The 22,537-nt window shown below is 37.8% G+C and overlaps 1 protein-coding gene across 38 annotated transcripts in view; it reads left to right on the top strand.

Annotated features, from left to right (window-relative positions):
* Nucleotides 1–22,537, top strand: part of SOX5 (SRY-box transcription factor 5) — a 622,935-nt gene that overhangs the window by 396,575 nt on the left and 203,823 nt on the right. For all 38 annotated transcript variants that reach the window (XM_015868603.3, XM_085542555.1, XM_085542533.1 and 35 more), the window contains one exon: nt 13,005–13,215. In XM_015868603.3, the coding sequence (XP_015724089.1) occupies nt 13,005–13,215 (211 nt within the window). The remainder of the gene's footprint in view (nt 1–13,004; nt 13,216–22,537) is intronic.

The raw sequence follows: 22,537 nt of genomic DNA, 5'->3' as shown, positions 1-22,537 counted from the left end.
ACATAAATTTGAGGGATGCTCTGAAAGTAATACCTTTTATTTTATTATGTTGGCCCACAGTGTCAGTCGGATGTTGGTGCAATGTTAGGAGAGGTTGAAACTTCTGCCAGTATTCGGTTACGTGTTGTTGATGTGTAACAGATGGCAGCAGAGGGACAGTCTGACAAAATGGCATCTGACATGGAAGGCTGTATGGAGTGAAAGTGTGTAGTTAAGGCCCTCTAGGTGAAAAAAAAAATGCACCCACTCAAGTTCATCAACACTTACTGAGCATTTATGGAGACCAAACAGTGGATGTGAGCACAGTGAGGCGGTAGGTGGTATGTTTCAGCAGTGGCAACAGGAATCTGAAGACAAGCCACATTCTGGATGGCCATGCAGGTTTTTACAAGAACAACATACAGGCTCTTTTCCACTGCTAGTAAAAAATGCATAGCTAATGATGGTGTCTGTGTTACAAAAGAGTGTTTTGTAGCTGTACTCTAAAACAGTATTGTTGTGCTCTTTATGTCTGTTGTAGTTTCCATATAAATAAATAAGAGGCATTACTTATGGAGTGATCTACATATATTTTAAAAGAAGTGTGACTGTTACAACCAAACACCTTCTCTTTGTGTTCACCCCCTTTCTGTGTCTTAAGGTCTCATATGCATAATAGGAGCTTTTTAATTATTTTTCCCTGATTGATATTGCAAAATATAATGAATGGATTGCAGATAATGTTTTGCTATAAACCTTCTGTAGCTCAGCTTACTGTGCTGACAGGCATAGTGACACCTGCCTGGGTTGTGTTCTGGGACTCATTCTTGACGTATTTAGGGGGGGGGGGGAGGCGCAAGGGGGAGGAAGGGAGAAGAGGCAGATTTTGCAAAATCATGCTCTGTTAGTCAACCAGTACTTCGTCATTCCAAAGCAGGCGTACATTCTTTCCAGTCAAAGTGGAGAAACTTCTCTCTTTCTTGTTTGGATTGGGCAGTTCTATGAATTTTCCAGCATCACTTCACGATGACTGAAAACTACAGGGAATACTCAGAAATCAGTGATTCAAAGAATAACTTAGAGATGAAGGGCTAATTCCAGCAAAAAGTTACTCCTTCTCTACTAATGTTGGGTTATTAAGTAGGACTGTAGAGGACTAGATGCTCTTCGGGTTATTTTGCTTGTTTGTGAACATTGTATCTAACAGTGGGCAAAACTGATTGGTAAAGGAAATGTATAGTGGACTTAGTATAATTCAGGGATATGATTATTATTAAAAAAAAAAAAAAAAGAGAGAGAGAGAAAATGAGAATAAAATACTTTAAAGGTAAGAAAGCTTATTTGTATTACTCAGATTAATTCAGGTTGGTGATGAGAAAGGGGAGAAAAATCAGCTTTTCTAGACAGTTTGGTTACCATATAATTCTTAATCATGAGTTTCACAACATCTCGTAATATCATCTTATCACAAAGGTCTTTTCATTGTGGGCCGTGTAGACTACTGACTGCAGTTTAAGGGAACAGAATAAAGAATAGCTGATCCCCAGAGTGAGAGGAACTGTGAATCCATCATAAGTTAGATTTTATCTGGGTGGGGTTTTTTTGCATCAATCAAACACGGTCTAATCTTGCTCCAGGGGTGGGTGTGTCTATGTGCATTTTAAATCTGGTTTGAAGTGTACTTGAATGAACTTTAGAATAAGTCTTAAATGATGAAATGACATTACACTGTTCCCCTGCATGGGACATAATATTGGCATTTGAGGTATACTAGGAGCCAGAAGAGTGAACAGAGAACTGGAATGCAGGAACCTTTGGATGCTGTATGTGCTCTGCTATTAGCTTGTTTTGGAACCTGGCAAGTCAGTTCACATCATTTCCAAATTTGCCCTGTATTTAATATCACAAAGATATGTTATGGGGATTAACTAACAGGTTTTGGGGTAGCTCTAATACATGCTACTATATATCAGTGCTGTGTGATTTGACTTCTGTCGTTCATTTTTATTAATTACTCTGATATACGTGGCATTCTCTGATCAAACACTGTCTTCTCTTGGAAGTGCATAAGATTCAAATAAGATTGGTTTCTCCTCTGAAACATCTTCTGTGGAAAAGACTTTCTGTGAAGGTTTTTATTCTGTTTTATCAACACAGAATTTCTTCCTTCCTGCCTTCATTCCTGCTCCCCTCCCTCCCTTTTTCCCTCCTTCCCTTCCTGTCTGTCTTTCTGTCTTATTTCTTGTGCAGTCTTCCTTCCAAAGCTAAGAAAAATATTTTGGTTTATATCAGAATTCCAAATTCTATTTCACTAAAGTTGTGGAGTAGTCATTGATAGAAGTAGAATCAAGTTATAAAGAACATAAAGAGAAGAGCAGGTACAATAAGTGCAGAAGAGAAAATAAATCTTTTAATGATCGGTGAAGAGGATGAAAATGGTTATTCCGTGGAAAAGTCCATAAATTATTGTTTTTGTAGACATTACTTAACAAGAATTTTAGGAGAATAAGTAGAAGAGGAATTGGTCTAGGAAAAGCTGGTCAGATAGTGGGTAACCTTGTATGAAAGCAGATCCATGAGTCATCTTCTGGATGGTGTGCATTTCAAAAAATAAATGAGCAGCACATACATATTTCTGAACCAATAGAACTAGTTTTGAAAATTGATATTCTACGAGTGGTATCTTATGCAGCAGTTAACTCCAATGAAGACAGTGGGGATGCTTCTCAAGTAGCTGTTTATTGTTGATAATTGTTTCTGGCCCTTCTAGAATATGGCAGCTTACGGAAGATTGCTTTAAGATAAAGAGCTGGTGTGATACTAATGTCTATGGAAAAGTTGATTTTGATAGTTAAGATGCTCTAAGTCAAATTGTAATGCTTTGACAAGCAAGAGAACAATACATAATAGAAATAAATAAAGAGATGGGAAATATGTAGAGCAGAAATGATTATTTGAAAAACCATAGGGGATTTAGTCACACACCTGCCTTTTATTTTGGATATATGCAAAAGCCCTGATACTAAATGTGTAGGCAAAGATCTTCTGAAGTATAAAGAAGTAATACAAAAGAGCTGATTATTGGAAATGGTATAAAATACAGGCTTTAAGTGTGTGTGCATTGGAAGAGACTTCCTTCGTAGGATGTTTCGTGCATCTCATTTGAATCTTCCATTTAGCCTTGATGTCAGTGTTCTTTCATTAACCAAAACAGGTGAAGTAACTATAAAAAGACAAACACAGTAGTGTAGTAAGTTGCTGGGAGGTAGGTAGAATTATGTTGTAAATGCGGTTTCTTTTTGCAACTAGAAAGAGGCAGATATGCTGACTGCCAGAAAAGGATGAATATTGGTGAAGTCACAACCACAGATATCATCAGAATTCCTTCTGTAGAAATGAGAAAAGTTCCTAGGACAGCTTATTCTGTGCAGATATCCTTCATCATAGTGCATTCTACCTCACCTTAGCCTCCTGGTTCTATAGCAACATCTGTGTCTTGCATTATTTGGAGGTGGCTGGTAAAAAATGGACTGGAGGGAATGTACTTGTGGTAGTCTTTTGCCTGCTGAAAGCTTGCTAGTTCTGGGTGCAGTATGCACAGGGCAGCGAGCGCCTATAGTGGCATTTTAGAAAGATGGAGAAACAGATACATTATTCTAGAAGTTTGAACAAGTAAAGTGTAAGACACTCGTTAAAATTTCCAGTGGTGCACCAGGGAGAATAGAGCCATAATATCAAAGAAATCAAGGGGAGAACTGCATGGCAGGAAATAATCAAATGTAATATTACAAACTGATACAGCTGGGTAAAGCAATCCAAAACACAGATAATCAATGGGACTAAGGCACGCAGAAAACAGTAATGTTGAAAAAGATTTGTGTGTGTTAAAGAAAAAAATAAAAAGAGGTATGAGCTTATAGTGCAGCAAGGCAGCAAAAAAGACAGCAACAAGGAAGTAATTGTTCTCCATGTAACTGTGCTAAAATTACTTGTGAAATCTTGTGTTCATTTCTAGCCATGTTACAGAAGTCAGAGAACTGGAGGTATTTCAGATGTAAGCAACAAATGATTAAAGAGTTGTAGGATCTGATTTGTGAGGGAAGTCTGAAAGGAGGGCTAAATATGGGCTACTAATAGGAAAGTAAAAATATGCTAACTGATGCGGAGGATATGGCTCTAACAGAGAAAAGAAACAGACCGCAGCACTGGAAGAAGCAGCTGTGCAAGAAGAGTTTGGGTGAAAGGAAGCAAACATGAGGTGGTGTTTGAGAGCAGTGAGAGTGTTTCTAGTTTGTTTGTTTGTTTTTTGAAACTGGGTACAGTATCAATAGTGAGAATGGGAAACCTCCTTGTCTGTTTGAGGCATTTTACTGGCCCAAATGCCATCTTCCAAACTGTTCTCTACACAGAGGACCCAATTTTGACCAAACTGTAGATGATGTATGAGCAGAGTTCTTCACTCCCTTCTCCTCTCAGACACCTGCAGCAAGGAATGAGGTGAAATACAGCTACTCAGTATGATTCTCTGTGGGCTATCAGAGAACAGATGAGATGATCTTGCATCCATTTCGTGGCTGTAGATTGTGGTTAATCATTGTATGGAAGACAGATAGCTGGAGGCACCCACCAAGTCATTGCTAGCCTATTACATTTGTTTAATTTTATTTCTGAGTACTATTCACATGGTCCCATTATTCAAAGTAGTTGGCACAGATAGTGGGTTTCTTTCATAGTAAGAAAGCAGGTGATGAAATCGTTGTTGACGCTCAGTGTGGTTTTCTAGCACTTCGAAAAATGCAATTGTTGTATGTGGCTAGTAAGCATGGATTTTTACAGAGATAATTGTTTTATACTGCATGATTTCCAAACTATTAGGAGGATCTAATATATGCTGAAGATTTTACCAGGCTGTTTTGATAAGTAGTCTTATTTTTTGTTTAGCAAGGTCTTAAGGGTGATCTTTAGTCCCCCAGGGAAGAGATCATAAAAGTCTTAAAAGTGCTTTTACAGAGTTTTATTTATTATTTTTTAAGCATAAAGATTACTAGTAAGAAGATAACAAGGCCATCATAGTACAACATGTTCTTTGTTTTTGCAGGTTATAGCTAACATATTAGGAGTTCTCAAAATACCACTTTTGTTTGTTAAGTATTTTGAGAGCAAATAGATGTAATCCTGTGTTACATTCTTAAAATTGATTTTGCTGGAGGAAGAAGTGGTAAGAGAGATCTGGTCTGAGGATGTGTGTCAGGAATTACGTTGCTAGCCACGTTTACCCAATACAAAGTGATTGTTAATATTTTACCATTCTTAATACCTTCAATGTGTAAAAAGATTTGCAGACCTTTTGGATATAAGGAATGCTTCTTTTTAAGAGGTGGGCTAAAAACAAAACTAAAATCCAAGGCGCAAAATATGTAAATGAATAGTTAGATATCCAGGGTAAAAATGCTCAAAAATTTACCTCATAACATTTTCTGATTCAGAATTACACAGCTTGGATATCATTCTTTGATTTGCAATAAACTGAGTAGACATGGTGGGATACGCAGTGAAAAATACTAAACCTCTGATATATAATTGGGGATGGGCTGGAATGAAGACCTGCAAAAGCAGAAGAAATGTTTGTCTTAAAGCACTGTTTATCAGATTGTGCTCTGCGCTGTAGATAACCTGATAGTGGTATGCTGAAGATGTGCAGAGGGTCAGCCAGTCACACTGTGCTGGTTCCAAATCTTGTTTTCAGGGACCTGTAATGAAATCAGTGAGAATTAATCAAATATGTATTGTTATGCCCTTTCAGAAATTCTCTTCAGCATCTCATTGTTTCTTTCGATACTGAAATTCCTTGAAAAATCTGCTCTTGTGTGCTGTATATTACAGAGGGTGAAGTTAGAAATCAGTGCAAAACAAATTAAAAGTTACTCCTTTTGTGTGGATGCAGCCAATCAGTTCCTAACGGCTCATCTCCAAACCTTGTTAATGCTTGACATTTTCCCTTGCTCATGCAGTTACGACAGCAAACTGAGTGTCATGGAATTTGCTTAAAAAAAAAATAAAAATAAAAATAAAAATCAGAGTGTTTCAGCTTTAATGTTGGTTATTTGTGGGGTGCTGCTTGATATGAGAGCTCCTAGTTTGCTGTTTCATTTGATTGGCTGTGGTGCACTGCAGAGTAATGTAAGAGCTGCATATTTATTGTATCACTAAAAATGAAAATACAACTGCTATGAGGCTTTTGCCCAATAATCTCTAGTCTTTTTGCCTCAATTGTAGAAACTGTCCTAACCTGCAGGAAATGCATATTATTGTCTCAGTTCCACATGTGGAGGAAAATGGTAGAAGAAAATATGTGATATGTGATATCAGGAGATGGTCTTCTTGAGCTTCAACTCATTTGCAGTGAAGTTCATAGATGTCAAACACTGGAAATACCTGTCTTCTCACTGAAACCTCTATGGGATATCTCCTGCCTCATCAAAAAGAGGTCATTAATTACAGATACAGAACTTGACATCAAATAAATAACAAATGAGAGATTACCAGCAAGAGGTGGTAATCATTGCTGGGGGGGAGAGGGGGGGAGGGGGAAGTGTGGTACCATGCCAATACAATTTTAAATGGAGATCTGGATGGGACCAGGCTTTTTGTTAAGTCTGGTGATTGATAATACTTCCAAACTATGGAACTTGGAGACTCAAATGCATCCTAGTAGTAAAATCAAAACAAAAATTATCTTGTGCTCATCGGTACTTCATTGGACTCTAGCATGATCAGAGTCAAAAAAATATGTCTGCTTAGTGTGTTCAGTCTCCCTGATTCATCTAAAATGCTTACTTCTCTGCCATGATGACCTCTTCATTTGACTCTTCAGCCACATTCATCAACTTCTGCACTCACCATTACATTTCAGTTCCCCCTCATTAAAATCTCTGTCCTAGGGAAAAAAAAAAAAAAAAAAAAAAAGAACAAACAAAACCGCTTTCATAAGAATAGCTTCCAGTTTGAATGGCTCTGATTGCAGAACCAGAGCCTGAGGATGTATGTCTTTCTAAGTTCGATTACGTGACACCTTTCAACATTGCTTTTATCCCTCCTCAGGTTGTGCTCTTGTCAGTTCTTAGTTACTAATGGTGTGTTTATCTCCTCCTGCTTTTTTTTTTTTCTTTTTTTTTTTTTTTCTGGATTTTTGTTGTTGTTGTTTGTTTGTTTCAATGTCTGTGCCCCTTTACATACTGTCTCCTCTTCCTCTCCATATTCTCCATTGTTTCTTTTACATCTCCTTGGGGACTGTTCTTTTCAATCACCGATGAGCAACTTTGCTCTATGACGTAAACAAATAGTCACAAGAACTATTTAAATGTAAGGTAGAAGCATAGAAATTCTATGGTGTAGAAAGAACTGTGTCCACTGGGATGCCTTGCGGAACATGCATTTCATCTTCCTGGAGGTGCCAGCTTGCCAGCCACCACAAACCACATAGGATTATGATAACGTCTGCACAACAGCCCCTGTGGCACAGAACACAGGAGGGGAGGATTTTCAAAATCACTTAAGTGATTTAGTGATATGATTCCCAGTGAAAGTTGATGGTACTTGTGCCGCTAAAGTTAATTACGTTAATTAAGGCAAAAATCCTAAATAGAAGGGTTAGTGAAAATAAAAGATCATTCTTGCATTGTGAATATTCTGTGTGTTTTGTATCTTTTAAACATTGAAAAAAATACTGGAAATGTCAAGTCTCATTTTTTTCTTAATTACTGGTGGACCTCCTGTAGGTGCTAGGAGTGTTTTATAGCTTTCAGATTTTCACCTGAAGTAGTTACATTGCTAGATCTTTAATATAAGCTTTCAGGGAATTAATAATATCTATTAACTAAAGCAAATGAAAATAAATAGCAAATGGAACTAATCTGATTAAGAATCATTTGTTTTCAAAAGTATGAAGCATTCGGTTTTTTGATTGTCTTATGTCACACTCTTATCAGCTTTCTGGTCACTATGGAGACTATAAAACTGTGCAATGTAAAAAGCAGGGGAAAAAAATATTGCTTTCATGTCTTCTTTACACATTATAAAAGAGCAAAGATTGGGCAAAATTCCAGCTTTGAAAAAAGAACCTGTTGGGTAGCTTTTGGGATCACAGTCTTCTTAGAATCAGACAATATCAGTGTTAGTTTTAAAGACTCAAGTATTTTATTCCAGGTGTTCTTGGCTGCAAAGCCAAAAGCCTGATTTTCATACTTTCTTTTTTTTCTTTTTCTTTTTTTTCTTTTTTTTTTCTTTTTTTGCTGCAGATGCTGTCTCCTTGCATACCATATGGTGATAATTAACAGTTTCAGACTTAGTTTAGGGTTGTCTTCTGCTTCGAATATTGTTGTCTTCTGCTTCGAATATTGGTTGGTTTGGGACAAAAATTTAGTGTCACAGAAACGCAGTTGGTTTGAGTGTAATTGAAGACAGCAATAAAGTGCTTGTCTAGGTAGGATGAAGAAGGTGAGATCAGTTTGGAGCACTAAGTGATGCTTTGGAGATCTCACTAATAGCAACCTATTTCTTTTTATTAGGCATTTTGCTGTCCCTTTTTAGAGTTGGAATTGGTCTCTGCTGGACCCAGAGAAAATCTGAAAGATACAGTTGGAATGAGTAGGATCCTTTAACAGCAAAATGTTTGCACTTTTTATGAGAGCAAGGGTAACATTGTGTAATCTTTAAAACAGATATTGCTCAGTGAGGATAAGTCCATTGTCCAGTGACATGACTTTTCCTGTCAATCACAAAGGTGACAAGGGGGCTAGATTAAGTAAAGCTTGCTCAAGATTAACAAAGGAAGATTATTGACCTCATCCTGAAAGGGCAGAAGCCTGTTTTATCATTAAACCTTGGAAGAGTTATTTCCTTCATAGCTGGAAAGCTGTTTGGCAATACAGCGGCAACTCTCTTGCAACTGGACGAGTCTTCCTGTGGGTTCTAGCTTGAGAGGGAAGCAGAAGACAGAAAGCGAGGTCTGGCATTTTTTGTTATTGTGGGGAAAGAAGGTACTGGGTTGTCTCAGCCAACAGGATCTTTCTAGGTCGGTCGGCCATCCCGAATTGGGAAAACCAAGAAACAGCAGCATCAGGTATGGGTGAGTATAGTCCCAGGGCAGGGTTTTGAGACATGTAGTGCCAGCTCGCATTAGCAGATAAATTTGCAGCATAAATGAGCAACCATCCCTATCCATGGAGCAGCTGCTGACTGCAGCAAACCACTCTGGGATTAACGGAGCCAGAGGCTGCAGTGTAATCACACTTGAACAGGTGAAATAGTTGCATCTGAGGGAGGCTGTGCTTCAGGAAGAGTGATGGGCTTTTTCTCCCTTTTGGTGACTGAGCTGGAGAGCTTTGTGTGGCTTTATGGACTTCACTTTAACACACCACTAGTAGATACTTAGGTCCTTTAATACAATTGTTACAGCATTGTTGCTTTCCTCTTGGGTAACTAAAGAAGAGTTGTGCAAATTTGTTCTTTCAAAAAAGGAACTTGTTAAATCTCACTTGTTAGGGGGACCTTCGTTCTAGAGGATAAAGGTTAGGCTGTTGCTGGGATAGCTTTCCTGCCATTAGAGATTTCTCTGTGTGTTTTCATGGAATAGTTAAACTCATGTCCTTCATTGCAGAGGAGCTTCCGCGCTAAAAGTTTTTTAACTATACATAGCCATAAGTAAGTAAGTAAGTTTTATTTGGAAGTATACTGTTTTGTTGCTTTTTTGTTGTTGTTGTTTTAGCGTTGTTCCAGAATCACTGAAATTCCTTTTTCACTACCTCCAAAAATGACTTAAGAAAGAACAAAATGAACCAAGGGGATGTAAATTGAAAGCCAAGAAAATGGCTGAGCATTTCAGATGTTTGTTCTGAATGGCAATAGAAGAACCATGGACAAGTGGGGAATGCGTGTTCTTGAGCTGATATGCTAGAGTATGCATGTTGGACTCTCATCGCCACCAGCAGCTGATGTGCACACTCATCCCCTGCTAAGGAAAGAGAGGATTTCTCTTAGATTGCAAATCACGCAATGAATGTGTGATTGCTACAGATCTTCTTGAATGAATAATTCACTGGTGTACTTTAATTTAGCCCACTGAGATGTGATTGCAGCTGTTCCCCTACTGTATATGTTTTGATTAAGTGGAGTGTATGTTAAATCTCACAAGTGTATAAATAGCCCACATATGTGATACGCAGGCACTGCATACATGCGCACATAACAGCAGTCTAGGGAAGTAATTTGCTTTGGAGTTGACTACTTAGATATATTGCTGAATATGTAATTTATCTTCTAAAAAGTGCTCACATCACTTCCCTTTCCTATCCGTCCAGCTATAGAGTCTTCTTAATTATGATTCTATGAAAATGATTTGAGTTTGTGATTCCAAGACCTTCAGTCTATAAGGAAATAGTTGCTTTGTGCCTATTTCACAGGTAGGAAAGTGAAACGTGAAACAAATGTGACTTTTCACATGGTTGCTGTGAACATTTTAAAGAACGAGAAGCTGAGTGTACTCAGACTGCACTTCTGTCCTTACCCTGCACAATTCCCCTACCCCAGAATGGAGGCAGCAAATTTTTAGAGATCCTAAAAGTACTCACGGAGTCCATTTCAAACCCAAGCAGTTTCAGAGTCCAAAAATCACCTTCTACTTACTTGCATGTCCCCCCAGATCTTATGTACTTTCTTCTCTTATAGTGAACTTGTCGTATATATGGATTATATTTCTACACATGAAAACACTTACCTGTCCACAAAATGTGCATGGAAAACACAGTGATAATTTCTTAGATTTAGGCAGCTGTTGTAATACCTTTGTGTTTGTGTCCAGTGTGTGACATATAGAGAAGCACAAGTTTGTGTCCTCAGTGCCCATTCTGGAAAGCTAATAGCTGGGAACATAAGGAAATATATTTTTTCTATAAATAATTGATGGTATAGGTGGATTTAAGAGCTGTAACTAAGGATGGTATTTGGCTTATCTGTCTTTGAAGTGTGAACCAGAAAGCAGCTTTCAGAATATTTCCTCTTTTGGCACTGTTTGTAGGAAAAACAGAAAGTACTGCATGGTGAAAATAGGTTTGAATGTTAGCTAAAGTCTGAACAGATCCTCAAGTTTGCTATTTTGCTCATTTAGATCATTATTAAAAAACATTGTTTCCTCAAGTTTATACATTAAAACAACACCACCACTACCAACATTCAACTACGACTCACTTTTGACATTCACTGTTAACATCTAATAATATTTCAATTGTGTGACAAAAGTGGAGGGAGTTTCAAGAAAAAGAAGAGCATTTCTATTGAGGTTGAAAAATTTTGGGGGCCTGGTCAAAAGCTCATTGACGTCAGTAGAAAGTATCTCATTAACATCACTGGGTTTGGCTTTTGGGGCATATGATGGCCCAGATTGTAATCTCAGCTAAATCCGATTCTGTTAGGGAATTTATTCACTAGTATAACACATTCAAGCTGCTCAAAATTGTTTGCACTAAAAGTTTTCTTAACCAGCGGTAATCTTTTTGCCATTCTTAACCAGCACTAATCTTTTTGTCAAAATGAAGCAATCTTTGAAAAACAAATGCATTGCTTATATCTTCCATGTTCCTTCATTCAAGTTTTATTGAGATCTTTTAGCAGTTTACGTTCTACTCATGACAAGCCTCATTGGTTTTTTGGGTTTTTTTGGTTTTTTTTGCTGGAATATTGAAGCTTAGGAACCCAGAGATAGTAAAAATTAGGGAAGATAAAAAAAGATAAAAATGCAACATAAATCTAAAGTAAAAACTGGAAAATGCCTTTTCTTCATCCTCTGTAAAATAAAAACAATGTGAAAATTATTAAGACACTTCCAACCGACTCTGTAATTCAGATCACGAGATGATCCAATGACTTTTTCAGAAATAATATTAATTAAACATCTGGAATGCAAAAGGTGTAAGGAAATAAGATAAAATAATGAAAAAAACAGAAGTCTTGAGAATCTGATCAAAATAAAATCTGCTAATGTTTGCAGTGTTATGTTATGCAGCGAGCTTTGTTTAGAGACATTGGCCTAAGTTCTGCAAGATAGATGACATATGTTAGCAGAGGGAAAAAAAAGGGTTTTAGTAATGTGTACAAAAGGATATAAGAGATAAAAGGGAAAAGGAATACGGGCAGAGAACACCACTTTATGTTGGAGGAGGTGTGGAGGGGGACACTCTCACGTTAATGAAAGTGAGTTTGAAGATCTGGAACCAGTTTTGGTTTCCATTAAAATTAATGAGTAGACCTCTGTGGACTCTCACGTGAGGAGGATTGTGTGTATATTCTGGGAAGCCATAGAGTTTTGTTACTGTGCCGCCAGTGCAAGTCATTAGAGCCACCTTTGTGAAAAATATTGTCTCTACAAGAAATGAAGGTGTAAGAAGAAAGAGGGAAATGGAAAATGAGAAGACAGAAAACAATTGCTTCATCCCTTAGAGATAGGAGAACTACTTGAACTGTGTGTTAAAATAGATCATATGATGAAGGGCATTTAATATTTGATTACTGTTTCATTTCTTACAGCAGCTAGCCATCATGGCATTAAGTACTTTATAAAGTCAGGAAATTAATGGTCCTTGTAAGAATTGATGATTTTTTTTTCCAAAGAAAGCTGTAAAAGAACAAACAATTAAAGGTAATCAATATCATTGTTATTAGGAAACCTACAAGTACAACACTTCTTGTCAATTAGGGAAAAACTGTATTTTATGTTTCTCTCTTGCAAGCTGATCTTTGTTCACTTCAGCCTGTAATCTTGGTTTATGCTTTATGGATAGGCTTTGTTCTGGGTGTTTTTGAAGCACTGCATGCTTTTTTAAAGGTTTCAACAGAAGAACAAACAGCAATGAACTAAAAGAACAAAGGATTGTTCTTTCTTTCCATCTTTTTTTTTTTTTTCTTTTTTTTTTTTTTTAATATTTTCTTAAGAAAAGAAAGAAATGCTTCATCTCATTTTCCTCTTCTTTCAGGAAGTTGATGGCAATAAAGTGATGTCTTCATTTGCCCCGCACAACTCATCTACCTCACCCTTGAAGGCAGAAGAAGGTGGGCGTCAGAGTGGAGAATCATTGTCCAGCACAGCTCTGGGAACCCCTGAAAGGCGCAAAGGGAGCCTAGCGGATGTTGTAGACACCCTTAAGCAAAGAAAAATGGAAGAGCTCATCAAAAATGAACCAGAAGGTAAGGCCTGGGAAACTGGCCAAAATTTTCTGTTTTGTTTTCTCCAGATTCTTTGGATATGTACACTTTTTAATCTTCCTATTTTCTGCTCCATTTACTTTTTCTTGCCAGCAAAATTGAAATAAAGAACTCATAGTTCTTGTCTACATTAGAGATAAATTTTAACTGTATCCCATCATAGCTAATATATTTAGCTTTTCCCAAATGGGAGGCTTTGTCTGACATACGGTCTTTTTGTCACAGATGCAGTAGACACAGTATCCTGTTAACCTCTTCAATATGGGTACAATGAACATTTTAATTTTAACAGTTTGGGGGTCATTCACATCACTCTCTCCCTCCCCCGCCGCCATTTTTAGAGCAAAAACAGTGTTATCAACAGTGTCTTTTGTGTGTGTGTGTGTGTGTGAAATCATCTGGTAGGCATGTCATTATTTGAAAGGTAAGAAGTTAAATTTGGAATTTCTGCATCATGTCATTCTCCATTTATCTGTAGTGCAGGGTATAATACAAACAAGCACAGCACAGAGAGTGTTGCTTCTGGCCAGCAAGTTTCAACCCAGGCATAAAGGGGGTCACCTCTTGAGAATCAGTTCCTTTTTGGAAGTTCAGTCAATTTTAATGTTGTTTGTGCTCTGTGGACTGAGACTAAGACCCAACGTCTTATCTCTGAGAAGCTATAGAACAACTTTAAATAAGATTTTCAGTTTCTGTCCTTTTGGTGTAGAATCAGACCCCTGACTGGATGGCAAGGTGCTCACTCCATGAGTATCTGGCATGCATATTTACAGCTGGATTCCCAGCAGTCTGTAGACCAGTTGGCGTTCTGTGAACTCACTGAGCCTTATTCCCTAATGCACAATAATAACAATTATTTTTCATTCACACCTGCCTTTCTTGTTGTAGAAATCTATTTCAAATGTTTAAAAGCATGGCCCTCAAGGCCACCTCAGTGTTTAAGTATGAATTGACAGCACCTACCAGAAAATTTTAGGAAAACCTGCATACTGGAGTGAAAATAAGATTGTCACACTCTGACATACATGAGCATGACGGGACTGTAAATTAATCTCTTCTTGACTGGAACACACAGTATGGCTCTGCTGGGAAACAAAGTCTTTGTCTAAGCTTTTTTTTTATTTTTATTATTTTTTTTATAATGGATATAATCATAAGCATTTCATTTCAAGTTTACACTGACTTAATGGCCAGTGCCATGACCTGTCTTGTGTTCTTGATTAGAAAAGTTCTGAATGTAGTATAGAGAGGGAAAAGGAGACCAGACTTCTATTTGAGAGAGGAAAGAGCAGAGGCTTCTGTGTTGAGTATGAGGTTGTACCAGCTGCACAGCCTCCATTGAGGAAAGGCCACAGACAGCCATGAGAATGGTTACAGAGCTCGTGCATTATCGCAGCTCTACTAAAATGAAAATATACAGTACAAACAAAAGATCTACAGCTTTGTGAAGAGATTGGAAGAGAGGGGAGGGGGGAGCAACCAAATGTTGGGCTTTGTAAATGCATGCAACAGAAAATCTTTTCTTCCCCCTGGCCATTGTTCTATTGTCTTTCAAAGGCCATTAAAATGAACAGCAGGTTGTGATGAAAATTTCATTAAGCCCTAGTTAAATCATTATGAGGGTGCCATATTCATGTCTACTTACTCTCCATCCAAGAAAAAAAAAAAATGAATAGGAAAGGTTGTTTTGTGGTTTTTGGTTTTTTTTTTGTTGTTGTTGTTTTGGTTTTTTTTTTTCCTCTTTCTCCTTAAAAGAGAATTAACAAAAGTTCAGAAGTTGGAAGAGAATGGGAAGCAGAACATGAAACAAAGGGAGGCCAGAGAGGTGAGCTGGCTAGGAAGAAAATTAGACTTGCATAAGAGCATTGAAAGGTGGTGAGGGACAAATACATCATTTTGACAAGATTCCCTCCCCCTTCTCTTCAGTCAACATGATTGTTTTCAGAGTGGCTAATTAAAAAATATATACTTCTGGGTACAGATGGTAAGACTGTTCTTAAGAGACTCTCATATCTCCACTGATATGAGTCTCTTTCCCTAAAAGAATTATGTACTACAACAAGTGCAATGATTTTTCTATTTGAGCTCCAGTTCATCTCTACTTGTTGCCATGTCTTCTTCGTATAGTGCTATAGTACAGATGTCAGTCATCACTGTTTGCTGGTCAGGTAATTTGCACATTAGTGAATTTCCTTTTGAATAAGATAAGATACAAGTGGAAATCTGTGGTAGTACACATAGATAACAATTCAAAATGTGTATTTCAGTAATAATTTTTAGTCTTGCTTATGTGTGAGGCTTTGTAGGGTAAGACCAACAATTTTGGTTAAGCTTTGCTATATTACATCAACAACAATACAATACTTTATTTCTCTTTGGGAAGAAAAGGGAACATTTACACCAGCAACTGAGATTTAGTTTAATTAATTTCCCATGGATCTTTCGAAGACCAGATAAGAGCCAGATTCCCATTCCTCAATGTACTCAGAAGTTTATATATTATTTAACTTGTACAATGGTCTGTGTTTGCTCTGTTTTTATCATTTGAAATTGACTTCTGAATTACTGTGGGAAATGTGCCTGTGAAGCATTCTTTCAAATGGACTGTTTCTTCAAAACTGAAAAAAAGAAGTGCTGGGTAGACAGCTTTAGGTCTTGATCCAAACCTCCCATCAATCAGTGGAAGGACTTCTCTTTTCTTAAATGGCTTTTGAGGATTAGTGAGGTATTCCAAAATGTTGATTCAGGTCAGACTGTTTCAAAAAACTTATTACATTATGTTTGTTAGAAATTAAGATAACACGTAATACATTTAGTCAATACTTGACGAGGATTTTTACTGTTTTATGAAACATACTGCCCAAGGTGCATAAATACATGTGTATGTATGCACATGTGTGAGTACATACATGAGCCCGCACGTGCATTAAGAAGGGAGGCATTGAATACATGGTTTCTATGTTGTTTTGTTGTCTATAAGCCCTTGGGTCATGTTCCCTGTAAGAAGCCATGCTACCTACTAATTCCTAAGAACTTTCCAAAAGCTTGTCACTTCCTTTTCTTCCTTGCATGTGTGTATGGTTTTGGTTTTCGTAGGGATTTATACTTAGCTCTTAAGCCCCATGCTCCTTTTTTTTTTCTTTTTCCCCATAAACTTGCCATTTTACTTTTGCTTTATGAAAGTACATGATTGACAATGAGTCATACTGACACACAGGCATGGAGTGTTTCAGTGAATCTAAAACTTGTGGAATTTTACTCATTGCTAATACAGCATTCATTTTTCTTCTCTCAAATTCTGCAGAAAATCCTTATATGCAGCTTTAGTATTTAGGCCCCCAAAGGCATAAACCTATTACTGAAGTCACACAATGTTATTTTAAATGAAACATTCTGTCCTTTCTAACTTGAACTTCAGAAGAGGAGTCAGTCCCCTTTTATTCCTGGTATACAATAATGAAGATAATGGAGTGGGTTTGGAGAAGCCTTATATACTGTGACAGACCTCAAGCCCTTGCCCTGAGGGTCGTCTGCCGACCATGGGATTCTTTTTGCAGCTAAAATCATTAGGCGAATGAGATACAGGCATGTTTTTCTTCTGTTTTCTTAAGGCATCAGAGGATGGCAGAGACTCTCTGTCTGTCTGTTCTCTTCATTTGTAGAAATGAAATGGAAATCTCTTTGAAGTCACTGAGCTTGACACAAGTTCATGAAAGCAAAGACCAAAGCAGCCACTTAGCTTTTTCTTGCACTATTAATGGGATTGGATAGCTGTATTTTAATTCATGGCCTGTGCTTCTGGAAAATTAAATCTCTGAAATCTGCGTAGCCTTTGCTCTAAATGTATGACTTGGCTTCTGGAAAAAAAATAGGCAAACAAGTAAGCTGCCTCCTATTTTTAGGAGTGTTCGCTGGCTCTTTCTTTCTAAACTTTTAATTAAAAATCAGTTGTCTTTATCAATTTTGTTCAAAATGCTTTCAACAGGTTATGTATCTGTGTTTGTCTTTATAATGCTTGAGCTGTGTCTTCTGAAGCAAGATTTGTATTATTGCACAGAATATGGAGGAACTCTGGATAAAAGGGATCATATGGACATCTGCTTGACCACAGAGATTGTACATATAAGGGTGTGCATTCATTCATCTGCACTGTTCATTCATCTATAATAAGAATCTCTGACAATTCTGTTGTGCTGTTTAAGTGAATACTTTGATTTTTTCCTATAAATACATATGCACAGACATACATATAAAGTATATATTTATAAGTAAATATTTATATCAACACTCTCACACAAGAATTATGTATATATAGTGTTTAATATTGTTCCTACTCCAGAATTTCCATCTGCTAGTCCTTAGGTCTTCTGAGCAGGAACAATTAATCTCAAGTGTTTAGAAAGCAGATAGTATATGTGTTTGCAGGGCTTCAACAGGCTGTGTGAATATTAGATCCTCATGTATAGTAGTATACTGTAATACTATAAGTAATTATTTTGTTGGAATGAAAGTGATGAGAAAGATCTCTTGGGTATGATTTCTGTCTTCTGAGCATCCTCCAACGTCTATTTGTGTTTAATGTTTAAGTTTACATTATAAATCACAACACCTGTTCCTGTGGTAATTTAAATGGCTGTTGTTTAAGCTGTTCTGCGGTCTATGAAAGTGAGCCATATTGAATTCAAACTCTCTAGCTGAAATAAGATCCCAGAATATCTCTTAATATTATCAAACTTTTAATCACCTTATCTTGTAAAGAAATCAAGAGGTCTTCCTCTTCTTAAGCCATAAATTCCTGAGCAGACCATTAATGGATGCAAGAAAAGAGTCCTTTAAAATGCAGACTCCAGTTTTTAAATCATGTCTTTATTTCTTAAAGTGAACAAATCCAGGGGAAAAGCCTCAAGATACTCTTATTGGTTGAGGTCTGAGTCTCTCTCATTTGGTTCTTCACTGTCCCTTTGTCAAAGTACACGTCAAAGAGCCTTTGTAATGCTGCTTTACTGAAGGACGAACAAGGATAATTTTCAGTTGAGTACTTTTAAGTTTTGCTCATACACTCCCGCTGCTGTGGAGGATGTTTCAAGCGCATCCATTGTGGTTCCATGTTCATCTACACAGTCTGTCACCAGAAAATATGTCTTATCTTGAAGAGCGTGCCAACATTAAACTTCCATGCATTTCTTTCAAAGACGCTGCCATATGGAAATGAGCACTTATATACTTCTGATTAAAAAAGAAAGAAAAAAAAAAAAAAGAAAAAAAAAGATGGCGTTTATGAAATAGGCCTGTATAAAGAAATTGCACTCTTAAATCTTAAATGCCACGATGGCTTGAACCTTTAGAAACAAATGCTTTTACTCTGGAACAGAGGTAGCGTAGTTTGAAGTCCTGCCAGCTCTTACTTGCTCAACGTGAAGTTTGTTCGTTTATCACCTTCAGTTTTTAAGTGTTTTCCTTCCTGATATTTTAGCCCGATAGTTGCAGTGTCTTTTTATGGATGTTTTCAAAATTTGCTTAGAATTTCTTCCAAGTCTCTCATGCTTACATCCTCAAAGGCATGTAGCTTTTGGATTTTTCTTCTTTCAGAAAGGCGCCTGAGATGCTGATACAGCATCTTAAACATAGAAGAAAGCGTTACAGTCAAGTGAGATGCAGGAAACTTACGCTTTTGGAGACAAGATGCAGTCCCTCTCCCTCTCTTGCTTTAGAATGAAAGTAATGAAAGTCTTCTCTGATGGGCCTCTGTAATTAATTTATTTTTTTTTCCAGGGTGCATTCACTCCAGAATATTAGACAAGCAGCAGCCAAAGCAAAATGCCTTTTCAGTCACTTCCTGAATTCTATAGTGTAGCATGTAAGTGGTTCACTAAGACCTCGGTGACGATGCAGGCTCCTGTTTGCCCCTCACTCCCCCAGTCAGGCAGACTCTTCAATAGTCCTTATTCATTTCAGTGGGTGTTTTCAAAGCTCGCTACCAATCTTAGCCCCACTTCATTTTGATTTGCCTTTGGCACCCATTGTATTCCAGCTAGATCAGTCTGCAGTCTGCCTTCTCTCTCTTTTCTTTCTTTTTTCTTTTTTTCCCCTCACTGGAAAAGCCATTAACTTTCTCAGCTTCATACAGTCCGTGGATCACTGCAGGAGAAACCTCTGACCCAGTCGGGTAATATACAAATATACATGAGGGATTGTGCCAGCTCTCTCTGCATGCCTCTGTGCCATGGCTTTGGGGATGTCATTTATTTGGGAATGAAGAGCGAGCCACCTGTTTCTCAGGCCTCTTGTCCCCCATATTAAGGGTTCAAGCCCTTGCTGAATTGTAATATCCTAATCTGGGCAACATGCACAGCATTTAGCTGAAACCTATTTGTTGAACTAGAGGGGTTTGTGGGATTTTTTTCTCTCTCTTACCCCCGAGGCGCTTGTCACAACCGTGCATATTAAAATTAATCAGACCTCCCAGGCTTGTGTGACTGTGTGGTTTAACGTGAAGAAGTGGATCTCGAGCGCTTGCCCTAATTAAATAGGGCTGCTTGGTTTTGTTCTAGTGGATACTTGGTCTTTTTTTTTTAATAAGAGCTGCTCGTGGAGGAGGCACGGCTGGCACTAGAGGTACTGGAGAGCTCACTTCAGGCTTCTCCCACCACCTGCGCCCAAAGGATGGAGACCTGGAGGGCTCCTGATGTGCTGGCTTAACGGTGTGATGTGGGGAGAAAGCAGAAAATGTGGCCAAATGATGTGAGAGTGATCAGGGAGGGAGCGGCTGTGAGTGGTGGCCAGCGTGTGGGTTGGCTTATTGAAGCTGATTAAGATGAGTGATCGTATGGGCTGCCTGGCTTCAGATGGCAGTCTGTGCCATGAGCTGTTCACACGGCTGTCTCATGTCTTCTGTTTACCAGAAGCAAGGGAAAGCCTTTAGTACAGCGAGGAGCAGCATTTGCAGCAACTCCCACTTGCTTGTTTAGCTAATGAAGTAGCCTTGTAAAAACACTCTGAAGTTTGAAGCCCTTGGTTACTTTTATTAGTTATGCGTCTACTTAACAGCAGTGTTTTTAAGGTAGTTTGAGTGCTGCCACTTTGGCACAAATATGTATGTCTCCCATGCAGTAAATAAACTGTACTGCAAAGATAGAGCTCCACTCATTATCTTTTCTTCTCCTCCAGTTTCATTGTATTGTGGTTTCTGTATTGCTCGAGGAGAAAACGTGCTGCATGTGTGTGATTCCTTTGCTTTAACGTAAAACCTCAAGAAGCATTCAGGCTAAAGGAGAGGCGGGTTAAAAAAAACAACAACGACAACAAAAAAACAACAACAAAATCAAATGTATCATGTAGTAATCAAGAGCTGATACCATTTAGCAACTCAACAAGTTAATTTTAGCCAAAAATTTTAGAAAAGTTGGAACGGTCGACATTTTTAGACAAAATGTTTCATTGGAAATGATATTTTTTGTTTTTAGATGTTTAAGATGATTAATCAGAAAGAGAAATGAAAACATTTCAATTAGGATTAAATAAAACATTTTGGGTCAGGTGGAAACATCTTTTCCTTTGATTTGCTTGGGCAGCTGAAACAAAATACCAGATGAATGAGAATGACTTTCGAAGCCTGGAAAGATTTTTGGGGGGTGGTTTTGTATTTAATAACCTAAAGAGAACAAATGAGCAGTTGTTATAAAAACACATAAATGCTTCTGAACATTATACATTATGGTCTTGAGGGTAAACTGTAATCTTTTAGTCAGAAAAGCTTTCAAAATTTGATTTCCTCCAAATGTGCAGATTTCCATGTCTTCTGAAAGCCTCCGTCAGAAAAGTTCTGCAGCATCTCCTAGGGCATTTTACTTTGAAACAGATTTTGGAAGTTTATCATACTTCATATGCTAGACATAACTTGGCATGCCTTTACTGCGGAAACCTATGGGTAAATTCTAGAGGGCTTAGAAATCTGCAGTCACTACACCCCCACAGTTTGATTTTGCTTTCTATTAAAATTGTTGCAATCCAAGACACAGGCAAAAAAGCAAAGCTTTATTTATCTGTTTCCATAACGGTTCAAACTGTTGAAGTAAAACCCAGCAGGTAGGGTGGTACTACATTGATTTAGAAATGTTTTGCACGTCTGTGCGCTAACTTGTTGCCATCTTTCTCTTTTTTCAAGTAATACTATTATTCCTATTTTATTTTTCATTTCAAATCTTGGCACAACCCAAATGTAAAGAACCATATTGACACTGCCAAGCATCTGTCTGGTGCTTGACAGCATCATAGAAACCCTTCCACTGTTTCATCTGGGTTGCTATTGGTTATTTAACAACACAATGCAAACCTTGCAGTGTGGGTGTAGATGAAATGGAAAGAAAGGTTGAGGTGGGGGAAATGGAGCCCTGTGCAAGTAAATACGTCTTTCATCATACCTTTTGTTTGGTCTGTTTGCTATGTGCTGTTCAGTAGTCAACAGAAATTGTTTGACAGTTCTGCAATAGGGTAAGGAACCTTTTCTGAAACTTCTTCTGCGTTTGACTCAGCACAGAAAGTTTTCTGCTTTTGTTTCTCTGGTGTTGTTTTGTTGTCACCTTTCTATTGTTGAAGGATTTTTGTTACTGCAGTAACACTAATATGTCGTAGGTTGATAGTTGTGAAACACTGCTTACTGATCACTGAGCTTGCATGGGTGAAGTAGACATTCAGAGCTTATGAAAGGTTTTCTGTGGCACCTTTTGGGGCAACGGAGTTCTTTCAAACTCACATTTTATTTATTGATTTAGCCAGAGGATCAAGGTGAAAAGGGAATTAATGAAAAAAATGGGTCTGTGCTTTATTCTGAAGAATGCTCTGTTAGCACTTGTGCGACTCTGAGATGTTTAGCCTTGATTTAATTCGTATTTAAGATCTCTCCTCCCAGCACATTAATATAATGTCAATGTAGAATGCATTGCATGGTGTAATTACTGAAGAGAGCAGTAGCTGGGAAAACAGACGGTAATTGAACACATGGCTGTTTATTACAACAGGACAGTGCTCCTACGCTGGTATTTAGGGCATTAATAGGGAAGAATTGATTTGTTGTTTTAAGATGAATTCAATCACTGTTGCTTGGGCCTTTGTTTGTTCAGGCCGAGTTATGCTTTGTTTGTGTTATGTGCCCAAGAGGTTTACACACCACAGCGTGGCATTAGTCATGCCAAGGGCTTGGGAGCAGAAAGCTATTTAACTGAACAAAGGACATTTTTCTTTTTGGCTCTGTTTATCTTTCTCTCCAGTTTTGTTATCCTCTAATCTATCTCTATCTCTTGTTCCC

Source organism: Coturnix japonica, chromosome 1, assembly GCF_054131305.1.
Source record: "Coturnix japonica strain WE chromosome 1, WE-NBRP24, whole genome shotgun sequence".
Classification (NCBI taxonomy): Eukaryota; Metazoa; Chordata; class Aves; order Galliformes; family Phasianidae; genus Coturnix; species Coturnix japonica.
The sequence above is the reverse complement of the archived record's forward strand: the minus strand, read 5'-3'. Positions and strand labels throughout refer to the sequence as shown.